We start from the raw sequence: 12,321 nt of genomic DNA on the forward strand, positions 1-12,321 counted from the left end.
ACTAACATAGTTTATTCTTGTAAAATTCATAGAAATTTCGTTTTATGTTCTAGGACTAAACCGGATTTTAGATTTTTTAGTTTGTTTTTAAAACATTTTTAGTCCAATTACATAATTTAAATTTCACCCGTAGTCTGTTTTACATCATGTAAAAATAAATTATTTTAAAAGTTGAGGGCGATAAAAAAGCGGCTTTATAGTTCTGGAAAAAATCCGACGAATTAGACTTTTTCCAAGGAAAAAATATAAAGGCTAATTTGTAACCCTAAGTTTATTTTCCTTAAAAATAGAATAGAAATCATTTAAAAAAAATGAGTTTCTAAACTAGCCAAAAAAGGGAAATACTCGTCCATTGTTTGCTCAGGGTTAGGGTGCTGTTGCATGCCTCGTTTGGTTCTGTCGCCATCCATGCATCGCCACACACCGAGGCCATCTCCAGTAGACCGTGTAAACGGCCGTGCAAGATACTATTTTGCACTGCTGTTTGTATAATGAAGTTTGAAATAGTGAGTAAGATAAGAAGTGAAATAGAGAGTCTGTCAGAGATAGTCTGACATGGAGCCCCACAACCCTTCCTCACCTTATAACGGGAGTATTTGTTTTATAGGACTAATTTTTAGTCTCTATTTTATTTGATTTTAGTTTTTAAATTATTAAAAACGAAAACTAAAACTTTATTTTAGTTTATGTATTTATTAATTTAGGAAATAAAATTAAATAAAAAGATAAAACTAATAATTTCTAGAAATCAAACACGACTAGAGTGGGTGGGAGACTGGGAAAGACGAGACAGCGAGACACCACTGAGACGAGAGTCAGCCGGCAGGTGAGACATCGCAGGGGAACCAGCTCTCAAGACGGCCGACGGCCGGCTTGCCTACCTGCTCCCATCCTTCCCGAGGGACCGAGAAAGATAAGAAAGGCGGTGGTCAACTTGTGTCCTGAGGTGCCCGTAGAAGCCCAAGGACAAGAAACAAGGAGAAGAGTAGATCTACATCTACTCCACCGATGAGCGCGTCTCGGTTCATCAAGTGCGTCACCGTGGGGGACGGTGCCGTCGGAAAGACCTGCATGCTCATCTCCTACACATCCAACACTTTCCCCACTGTGAGTTGAGATTTCTTCTTTTCTTTTTGAGCCTTTCTTCCTTCACGCACTGGCCCTTTGGGCTTTTGCCAGGGAGTAGGAGTAAATCGGTTCCCCTGCTCACACAGGGACTATGGGGAGGGGATTGTTCTTTCGCACATTGATTTCTACCCAATCATCATCTAGACAGGATAGGTACAGCTCAGCTACGCCTCCCGACAAATTGACATAGAAACCTACCCCTGTTGATTTCTCTAGGAGGGCGAAGAAAATGGAAACACAGTTCTACCATACCCGCTATCTTAGCTCGACGTTCCCTCGTATCTATTTTGGGAACCACATAATATATTAGCGTTTCTTTTCGTTCCCTCGGTTGTTGTGACTAGTGAGATCAGAGCCACACAGAATCTCTAATTATCGTTCCCGGCCAAGCTGTGCCCACAGACAACTAACGGGACGAGGGTTTGTTCGTTTGAGTTGTCTTGGCTACAATATTATGCAGTTGCTTATGTCTGCAAGGCGCATCTCAATGCTGCAGGACTATGTTCCAACTGTGTTCGACAACTTCAGTGCCAATGTTGTGGTTGACGGGAGCACTGTCAACTTGGGTCTGTGGGATACAGCAGGTCTCTTCCCTTGGCATTAAAATCCTTCTTTGTATCTGCATTCCTTCCTGCTCCAAAGTACAGTAACTGATATTCTATGATTTTTTTAGGACAAGAAGATTACAATAGACTGCGTCCGTTGAGCTATCGTGGTGCTGATGTTTTTCTGCTCGCCTTTTCTCTTATCAGCAAAGCAAGCTATGAGAATGTCTCTAAGAAGGCAATAATCTTTCCCTGCCCACTTTCTTGCCCCGGCCCCGGTTTAATGCATTCTTATTTATTTTAGCTTCTTGACTTGCATTTCTTGCATATTACCTGTGCATGTCGTTTTTTCCAGTGGGTTCCTGAATTAAGGCACTATGCTCCTGGCGTGCCCATAATCCTTGTTGGGACAAAACTTGGTATGCTCTTCATTCTTCACCTCTATCTGCAGCATATTATGTTCCTCCAGAATTGGCCTTTCATTCTCATTCGTTGCCAGTTACATTGCCAAAATTATCTGAAATACACATGCGAAATCTTGTGCCACACAAACTGAATGATCTTCACATGTACTGTGAAATTTTGGCTCACCACTTGCTTATGATTTAAGTAATATCAAATCATTGTTCCTTTATTGCATATACTATTCATGTCAAGCCGTTCGATGCCAATGTAGCCTCCCCATATCCCACCCTCAAGAAAGAAAGGGGAAACCTTTATAAGACCCAAAATGGTATTATAAAAATCACCTTTGATGGTATGTGTTACGATTGGCGACGACATCACCTATAGGTCACGCGGGCAGGTGGGGGGGGGGAATGCCTAGAATTTGCCTTAGATATTTTGCATTGTTTCCAAAAAATAGGATCATGATTGATTCTTGTTAAGAGGTTTCCATAGAAATAACGATCACTTGCTTAGGGGTCAAGTAAGCCTTTCTACATAAGGAGAGGAGATGTATCAATCTAATCGAGCAAGGCAATTATCTTACCTGGCCTCAAGGGCCATCTTCCATGTCTCTCACTCGTCTGCTCCTTGTGAGCTACCACGACTCTCGTGCACCACCCACATGCCCTAGCCATCGATCTCTTACCCATGCAACTTATGCAACCATGGTAGGATTCTGGATCCTATCCATCAGATCCCGAGGAAGGACATACCCTCGGCTGATGCCAAGACATGCTTAAGGATCCTGACATATGAAACTAGCTTCTAGGCCCATGGTGGTGGGACCACTACTCTTGGGGCCACATGGCATGGGGACCTCCCTTGGCCTTAGCCAGAGAGGAAATTCGACCTGAGTCATTTTATACAAGGGTATCCTCTAAACTTTCATGGTCACATCCCATAGCATACAAACATAAGCCCACATGTCCCCTCACGCCTAGGGCACTATAGGCCCCTAGGGCTCCTCGAGTCCTAGGGCACCTGGTGGTATAAGCCCTCGGCCCCCATCGCATCCCAGAGCACCTGATGGTATAAGTACCTAGGCCTCTCGTGCCCCTGGGCACCTGACGGTATAAGTTCCCGGGACCCCTGACGTCTCGGGGCATCTAATGGTATAAGCTCTCGGAGCCCCTCGTGCCTTGGGGCACCTGATAGTATAAGCCCCTTGGGCTTCTGATGTTTCAGGGCACCTAACAGTATAAGCCGTATGTTGGTGTTGCGGCTTCTAAGAAGGTATGAGTGGTGAGAAGGGCGAGGCTTTGGACCATGACGTTTGGGCGCCGTTGTCCTATGGTTAGGGCTGCTGGCCGGAAGGGGCGTGATACTATTCACGGGATGAACAATACCCGCGGTGAACAGTAGACACAGATAAAGGGGGAAGCCAAGCAAGATTATTGCTTGCTTAATCTTTCATTGATTGGATGGGTACATTTATAGGGCTGAGATAGCAGCCGTCCTTATCTAGTATCTTAACAAACCAAATCCTTTTCCATCTAAACAAATTCCTTATCCCTATCCATCTAAACAAACTAACTGATACTTATCCATCTAAACAAACTAACTGATTTTATTAGGGCTGCTAGGCTGTCGGCCATAACATCTCTCCTGGCCTCCAAAAACAGCTCGTCCTCGAGCTGGAAGGAAGGATTACGGGGGTGGGGGATCTTTCGCCGCAGCCACCCCGTTGTTGTCGGCGGTCATCTCAAGGTAGAAGAGGCGTTGGCAGTGATGACCTCGTACAAACCGCTCATCGTAGTTGTAGCATAGCCCCTGGCGGCGTCATTCCGTCATTTCTGCTGGGGTGAGGCGCTTGAATGTCGGTGCTGCCAGGGTGGAGGCAGCAGCCGTTGGCCCGGCCGGTGATGTCGACGTTGAGGATGGCGTAGCCAGTATACATGTAGAGGGCGGAGGCACGCACCCGTCCGAGCCTTGCTGGCGGCGCTCGTATGCTCGGGCGAGGGCCATGGCCTGTTGCAGGTCGCCGGGCGCACACAGTTTGACGTCCACTCGGAGATGCCATGGCAGTCCCGCGGTGAATAGTTGGGCCTGTTGGTGCGACAGCAGCACATGCTTCGTGTGGCACAGGAGAGCCAGGAATCGATCCTGGTAGTCCTCCACCGTGGAGCGGAACGACAGGCGTGCCACCTCACCCAACGTGTTTGTGCGTAGAGGAGGCCCAAAACGCTGCTGGCACAACATCTTGAAGCGCGACCAGTGTAGTGTGGGCTCGGCGCGCCGTAGCATGACAAACCACAGTTGTGCAGCGCCCGTGAGATAGTATGTGGCCATCCAGACTTTATCCACCTCCGGCGTCCCTTGATTGTAGAAGAAGCTCTCACAGCGGGACAACTAGCTAACCGGACCCTCTTCGCCGTCGAATGTGGGAAAGGGAAGGTTGTGGTGGTGCTGGTTGGGAGGGTTTTGTTGCGGTGGGTAAGCGATATGGTGGGGTTCGGAAAAGCCTAGGATTGGTGATGGGGAGTGTGGGAAGGCTATCTGATGGATGGGTATGGGCATGGTAGATGTGGGCGACAGCAAGGCTGAGGTTGGCGGTGGAAGGTTGGTTGAGGTGGATGGGAGTGGAGCAGCTGTGGTGGTGATCGACGGTGATGGTATGGGTGGCGTGCAGGGTTTGACAAGGGAGGTATCCCGCCATAACCTGGCATGCCATATGGGATGGAAGTAGGGCTAGTGGACGCTGGGGGTGGTGGCGGTGTTGGCGGCCTGCTGATCATCTGAGTGATGGCTGTGGTGAGATCGACAAGGGCCTTCGTCATGGTGTCGATCTTTTGCTCTAGCGCTGCGTTGGCAGAGTTGGTCGCGGCAGCAGAAGCACATCGCTGGTGTTGTCATCGTTGCCTGGCATCTCTGATACCAGATTGTTGGTGCTGCGGCTTCTAAGAAGGTATGAGTGGTGAGAAGGGCGAGGCTCTGGACCACGACGTTTGGGCGTCGTTGTCCTAGGGTTAGGGCTGCTGGCCGAAAGGGGCGCGATACTGTTCACGGGATGAACAGTACCCGCGGTGAACAATAGACACAGATAAAGGGGGAAGCCGAGCAAAATTATTGCTTGCTTAATCTTTCATTGATTGGAGGGGTACATTTATAGGGCTGAGATAGCAGTTGTCCTTATCTAATATCTTAACAAACCAAATCCTTATCTATCTAAACAAACTCCTTATCCGTATCCATCTAAACAAACTAACTGATACTTATCCATCTAAACAAACTAACTGATTTTATTAGGGCTGCTAGGCTGTCGGTCATAACACCGTAGGGCGCCTCGCACCCTGGGGCACTTGATGGTATAAGCCCTTGAGCCCCTCGCATCCCGGGGCGTACTGCGGCACCTAATAGTATAATTTCTACATCTAGCGACTGGGCACTTGTTCAGGACAACGTCAGTGTGTGTGTCACGTGCCTGTTCAACAAGATGCCGGCCCTGCAGTTGGCCGACCTCCAACCGCTCGACATGCCATCCCGTGTGTGGGCCGACATCTCATGGACTTCATCGAGGCCTCCCTAAGGTCTATAGGAAGTCTGTCATTCTCATCGTTGTTGACCGCTTCTCCAAGTACGCGCACTTCATCGCCCTCAGCCACCCATACATGGTTGTCTCGGACACCCACGCCTTACACGACTTCATCACCTCCATCCTCAGTGACCGTGACCCGATCTTCATTAGTCACATGTGGCGACCTCTTGAAGATGGCTGGCATCAAGCTTCGTTTGAGCACATCAACAAGGTGATTGCCACTACCCCAAGGATCATTCACGCGCCTGCGTTGACTAGCTCCCTTGGGCGGTGTATTGCTATAATACTTCGTTCCACATGGCGTCCACATCACGCCCTTCTAGGTGGTGTACGACCGACCCTTGCCACCTATTCTTCTGCACGTCACAAAGACAACTCAGACAGTGGCGGTGGACGTCGTCCTGTGTGACCGTGACACCTTCCTCGGGGAGGTTCGGGAGCATCTTCTCAAGGACCAGCAGTATACCAAGCATTACTATGACAATTGCCATCGTGAGCTTCGCGATGGGTGGTTGGGTGTGGTTTTGTCTCCACCGACCGACACCCTCGCTAGAGTCCCGACCCAAGGATAAACTAGGGCTATGCTATATCGGCCCCTGCTAAGGAAGGTGGCCTATCGCCTTCAGCTTCTAGAGGGCGCTCGTCTCCACAATGTGTTCCACGTGGGGCTGCTCAAGCCGTTCCGTGGGGACCCTCCGACGACTCCATACACGTGCCATCGTTACATGATGGCCATCTGTTGCCCGAGCCAAAGCATGTGTTGTGCACCCAACTACGACAGGGCAGATGACACGTCCTTGTTCAGTGGCGTGGCCTGCCTAGTGACGACACCATTTGGGGGCCGCTTCAGCAATTTAAGTACCTCTACCCTAACGTCCAGCTCGAGGATGAGCTGTCGAGCAGTTCGAAGAGGCAAGAAGAGATTGTTGGTCACTTGTTCTCAAACGCTATGGATCAAGAACAAGACAACACGATTGTTAATAGTTAAAGACCTTCGTCCTTCGAAGCATTATCTCCTCTCGGGGCTAATGATCCTCAGACGAAGGTCATGAAGGACACACTATCATTTTATCATATAGATGTGAGTACGAATAGAAAAGTAAAGGAACATGGAAAAATGGAAATAACAATTATTTTATATCTGTAATTTATTTATTATTATCTTCACTAAAACACGAATAAGCATTAACAATATTCGTATTATGATGGTACCTTCGGCTTGCCAGAAGGTAGAAGAACAGAATGATGCGAAAGCGATTACAATCCAGCGTGAACAGTACGGTGCTACTGTTCATCTATTTATAGGCACGAGACGCAACCCGGATAAGATTACATTCATGCCCCTGACATTTACTCTTAATCATAATGTGGGTTAACAAGGACGAAGTAGTCTTTTCCCCCTTAGGTCGGTTCCGTCCTTCATGCTTGCTATCATACCAAGCCGAAGCTCCTTTAGCCATAGCTTCGGCGTTCATCCATGTCACCTTCAGGTTGTATCTTCATATTACACACACCTTTATCATGAGAGAACCTTCATCCCAAAGCCGAAGCCTCCTGTAATAGTCTATGTCATACTAAAAACATATGGTTAGTCACGTTTTTTAGAACATTCGGAAGAGGAAGGCACCAACAGAGATGTTATGACCAGTTTTAGCTATAGGCCAGGAATTTTCTTCCTTAGATATTTTGCATTGTATTTAAAAAGGATCATGATTGATTCTTGTTAGAAGGTTTCCATAAAAATGAGGATCGCTTGCTCAAATAAGCCTCTCTATGCAATGAGACATTTATTTTGCTCAGTCTTAGTGCTGATTTGGTGGATAGGGAATTCGAGGGGATCCATGTGGGAGGAATCCCCTCCCTATTTAAATTTGAATAGCGAGGGGATTACTCCCCCATGGATCCCCTCCAATTACATGTCCATCAAACCAGCCCTTAAGGGTCATCTTCCACGTTTCTCTCGCATGCCTACTCCCTGTGTGCCACCAGGGGTACACGTTCTGACCATCGGTCTCTTACCATTACAACTTATGCAGCCACGATAGGGTTCTGGATTCTGGAAATATATACAATCATGGTAGAAAGGAAATACAAGCTATTTGAATTTTGCAGTGGCATCATTGCCTAATGTCTTTGATTGGATCACATGACTGCAAGGTAGCAAGCTTGTTGGGAATTGGACAAAATGACAACACTGGGTTAGTTATTGTCTTGTATGGCATGACTTAATTACATTGAAGTCGTTTATTGCATTGAGAAGTACACATGGCCACAGCTTAGTTTTTAGAGAAGCATATTAAACAAAGGTATAAGCGAAACATGAAGATTGTTTTACCAACTTAATTTTAGAGAACCAGGTTTGACTACCATGTCAATGTGGGTATCTTTTGTGAGCAAATATGTCTGAAAACATGTGATGCCTCATAATCAGTGGATCTTTGTTCTTTTAGCCGACAGCGTTGCTTAACAATTTAGTTACTTGTAACAGATCTGCGTGATGATAAGCAGTTTTTTGTTGATCACCCTGGTGCTGTTCCAATTTCCACTGCCCAGGTATGCTATCTGCTTTGACTTGTCGGTTTGTGTTCATAGTGGCATATAAGGTGAGCGTCGTTTCACTGATCTGTGCAGGGCGAAGAGCTGAGGAAGCTAATTGGTGCTGCCGCCTACATCGAATGCAGTTCAAAAACCCAGCAGGTACTGTCGCCCCAGCGCTAGCTAGATTCAGCATTGAGCTCACCTGTTGTGTTTGTGGTTACTGACTGTTGCTTCTTTGCACCTCCATCCAGAACATAAAAGCAGTGTTTGACGCAGCAATTAAGGTGGTTCTCCAGCCACCAAAGCAAAAGAAGAGGAAGAAGAAGGTGCAGAAGGGATGCACCATTTTGTAACTACAAACGGTAGAGGGCAACAGTCTGGCTGCGGCGCTGCTGCCAATGATAACCATCGCCTCCTTGCTGTATAATATATCGCCTGATCATGCCACCAGCATGCACAAGGGAGATGGTGGTTTTAGGATCCTTGTCCTACTGTGTTGTGTAGACCACCGGGTGTAGTTGACTGTATCTGGTTGTTTGTATGTATGTACAAGACAAAACTAGCACTGCAGATGGTATGGTAAGGCGTAAGCAAATACAATATGACACTGGTCCAGTTCCAGGAATGAATGGAATATGACATTGGTCCGAGATTTGCAATACAATACAATATCATCATCCAGGAAGCTCATAGCTGCTGCTAGTAGGATACTCCGGTCGGAGTAGCTAGGTGGAGACAAGGCAACGGAAGAGCAGCACAGCCGCCGCTGCGGTAATGGTGCACATGAGCTGGCCGGGGCGCGGCGGCGTGGCGTTGCACGAGGGGCGATCCGGAGCGCTGAAGCAGCCATGGGTCTGGTCGATGCCCTTGCCGCCGGCCTCCAGGAGAAAGGTGGAGTTGGGGCTGCCGCTGCTGAAGAGGAGGCACCAGAAGAAGGGCCCGCGGCGGTCGAAGCCGGCGCCCACCTGGGTGTGCTCCTTGCCGCGGATCACCGAGAGCGCGGTGGCTGATGCCAGCGCGTCCTCCGGGCCGTCGCGGTCCCGGTGGCAGCCGAAGAGGCGGCCGGAGATGACGTCCACCGTGGGGAGCTCCACGCCGCAGTTGGCGGCGTAGACCTCCGTGATGTGGGCCTCGGGGGTCTGGCACGCCATCGTGTTGCCGCTGCTGCAGGCGGCGCCGCCCGTGGTGGCCGCCATGCACTCGGAGATGTACTGCAGCGCCATGCACCCGAGGCCTCTGCTGTTGCGCAGCGCAGGCAGCCTGCTCGCCTCCCTCTTGCCGTTGATGAGGGCCACGAGGTCGTTGGCTGGGTTCCCTGCCACCACCACCACCGCCGATTCAATTTGAGCACTGGCAAATCGATTGAGCTCTGATCCAGATATTTTTACCATGGATCTTTGCAGAGGATACGCCCGCCGGCAGCGTCCTGGTGCAGAGCAGCAGAAGAATCACAAGCTTGGGGATGCAGATTCGCCGCATTCTGTTGCTGCGGTGACCCGGTGGCCGTGCCGTACGAATTGAATTGAAGAGACGGGGGGAAGGAAAAAGGGGGCGGTGGCTCCTGTTGTGCTGTGCTGTGTTTCGACTTTCGAGGGGAGGGGAGGGAGGAGCTTTTTGGGATTATGATCCTCCCGTCCGCTGGCTTCGCCCCGCTGGTACTCCGCAGCGCGTCGTCGCTCCTCTGGTCTTCTCGAGCTCGCCAACTCGCCGGTAAGGTGAGATTTTCCTTTGAGCGCCCGCTAACAGCGCACGCCCTCGGTAAAAGTCATTCTGTGACTGATCTACCCCTCCCTCCCTTCCTCCTCTTGCTCCTTTTTCACTCGTGCTGCTGCCCATTTTCCCCAGTCCGGCCGCCACGGACGAACGAAGGTTCGGTCAGCGTGGACGTCCTTCCAACTCCCTGCTGCCATGGAGGAAGGCGCATCCCCCCACCGTGTAGCGCCCTGGTACCCCTGCATTCCCTTCATTCACTGAGTCCTGCAGTAGTAGTTGGTTGCGCCATGGACGGAGAGGATCGTGAGTCAGAGCAATGGAGGTGCGCCGGCTTAGGGATTGACATACCAGGCGACCCCCCTGCTCATAGGCCCCTTCTTCCACCTCTGGATGCATCATTTGCAGATGTAAGGTTATGCCATTTTGTTTATGTATATTTCATTTTGTTTGCAGTGAGTGACTAGTATGTCGGTTTAGGGTTTACAAATTGATTGGGTCTCCATAGAAATTGAAGGTGGTAAAGGAAAGAAAAAAGTATCTGGAAATGAAAATGAAAATGAGAGAAAGATACTAAGAGGAAAGATAAAGTGCCCAAATTGTGGTCAACTAGGTCATCGGAAAGCAAGCCCAAAATGCCCCCTTAATGGAACTAAAAAGAGGTAAGCCACAAATAGATCATTATTAATATAGGTTTCATGTTAATAATATACATCTGATTGTTATGTTTATATGCAGAAAACGAAAACCAAGGATGAATACCACAAAACAGTGGTTTCCCAAAGAAAACATGGCTGGTCCTGTTCCTAGTGTTGTTGCTGGTGCTGTTCCTAGTGCTGTTCCAGGTGTCAACACCCCAACTGCAGAAGCTGGCCTTTCATCGCCTCCAAGAAAGATTAGAAGAGTCGTACGCAAGATTACACCGAAGAAGAAAGCCTCACTGCTGCTGCAGTTTGAATCTGTCTAATCTGTCTTGGACCTGTTTTAAGAACTTGTATGTGTAATCTGTGTGAACATGTGAACCTGTTTGATACATGTTGGAAAGTGCAACGCCAAAATTGATTCTGTTGCTGCAATGGCAAGTGATATATGTTTGAGTACCTGCAATGGCAAGTGATACATACTATTGCCTGACAGATAGTGCAACAACGACTGCAAACATAGCTTAATCTGACAACTGCTCGAACAGACATTTAGTTCACAAATTGTGCTGACAAATGCTCGAACACACACATTGTTCTCACATTAATCTGTCAAATACTAGAACATACACATACTTGAACAAACACATACTCGAACTGACACATACTTGACAGAACAGCGAACAAATATGGTAGTCTCTTGTTGCCGACAAAAGACTTACTAGATGTATTACATCACAAATACTACATTGCAAATTACTACAACCAGTTGATGGGCTAAGCACTGCCTCCCAAATTCTAGTTCCTCATACGATCCCGAATCTCTTCAAAATTAACATCTTCCAGAGCCCAATCCCCACCACTCATCATGTGGGCTTCATCATCTGATCTGTCGTTGTCAAAATACTCAGACAAGGGTGGTGAAGGACCGGCCTGAGCGAGTAGAGATCGATACAATGCTTCATCTAGTGACTGCGCAAGCTCATGAACGCGCCACATTAATTGGTTCACCAAGATCTCTTTACCCGAAGAAGGCTCAGGAACAATGTACTCAGTAGACAATGCCTTCAAATTCATCGCTACTTTCTGCATCTCTTCAATGGCGTCATTAAGGCCATTATAGACCTCTTTGTACCTGGCATACTGCAAAACAAAAGAAAAAGAGCAACCATTTCAGTACTAAATTCAGTTCATGCCACCATACTCGATTCAGTCCTTGAAGAAGTAGTGCTTTTGTTACCGGCACAGTTGATGCTGCTGACAATGGAGTGGTGACGGCCGGAGTGCTCCATGAGTGAGGCTGTTCGGTGGACATCGTCGGAGGAGATCGAGCGGAGGAGGAAGAATCCTTACCAAAGGCTACACTGTTGACCAAGGTGGAGGAGGCTGAATCCTTACCAACGGCGGCAGCTGGTGGCGGCTTGTTCACTACGGAAACACAGAGTCGATCGAAGGCGGCGGTGACCTCAGCTGCAGGATCTAAATCGAGATCCACCTCGACCACTAGCCTCTTCTTCCCCCTCGACGACATTGCAGAGAAGGAGGACCTCCGATGAAGGAGCTTGACGGCGCTGGAAGGAGGAGCTTCTAAGAGTTAGGGTTAGGTCACAATAGGGGACGGTGAGTTGAGGAATGGGGAGGGCATCGACGTCTTTTACCGAGGGCGTGCGCTGTTAGCGGGCGCTCAAAGGAAAATCTCACCTTACCGGCGAGTTGGCGAGCTCGAGAAGACCAGAGGAGCGACGACGCGCTGCAGAGTACCAGCGGGGCGAAGCCA

The 12,321-nt window shown here is 48.6% G+C and overlaps 3 protein-coding genes across 3 annotated transcripts; 2 read left to right on the plus strand and 1 right to left on the minus strand.

Annotated features, from left to right (window-relative positions):
• Positions 1 to 750: 750 nt before the first annotated feature.
• On the plus strand, positions 751 to 8,842 carry LOC542739 (Rho-related protein from plants 4). Its single transcript, NM_001112249.2, has 7 exons — positions 751 to 1,107; positions 1,625 to 1,712; positions 1,802 to 1,911; positions 2,029 to 2,092; positions 8,144 to 8,208; positions 8,287 to 8,352; positions 8,445 to 8,842. Exons 1-7 carry the CDS (start codon positions 1,009 to 1,011, stop codon positions 8,544 to 8,546), a joined length of 594 nt encoding a protein of 197 aa, NP_001105719.2. The 5' UTR covers positions 751 to 1,008; the 3' UTR covers positions 8,547 to 8,842.
• Positions 8,769 to 9,783, minus strand: LOC100276052 (ferredoxin-related). The gene is made up of 2 exons (NM_001149936.2): positions 9,582 to 9,783; positions 8,769 to 9,508 (listed from the first exon to the last, which is right to left on the minus strand). The coding sequence occupies exons 1-2, from the start codon at positions 9,670 to 9,672 to the stop codon at positions 8,919 to 8,921; spliced, it is 681 nt and encodes a 226-aa protein (NP_001143408.1). The 5' UTR covers positions 9,673 to 9,783; the 3' UTR covers positions 8,769 to 8,918.
• A 13-nt stretch (positions 9,784 to 9,796) lies between these two features.
• LOC103627924 (uncharacterized) lies at positions 9,797 to 10,979 on the plus strand. The gene is made up of 4 exons (XM_008648232.4): positions 9,797 to 9,903; positions 10,039 to 10,313; positions 10,384 to 10,565; positions 10,642 to 10,979. The coding sequence occupies exons 1-4, from the start codon at positions 9,816 to 9,818 to the stop codon at positions 10,868 to 10,870; spliced, it is 774 nt and encodes a 257-aa protein (XP_008646454.1). The 5' UTR covers positions 9,797 to 9,815; the 3' UTR covers positions 10,871 to 10,979.
• The last annotated feature ends 1,342 nt before the right edge of the window (positions 10,980 to 12,321 follow it).

This window comes from Zea mays, chromosome 5 (genome assembly GCF_902167145.1).
Source record: "Zea mays cultivar B73 chromosome 5, Zm-B73-REFERENCE-NAM-5.0, whole genome shotgun sequence".
Taxonomy (NCBI): Eukaryota; Viridiplantae; Streptophyta; class Magnoliopsida; order Poales; family Poaceae; genus Zea; species Zea mays.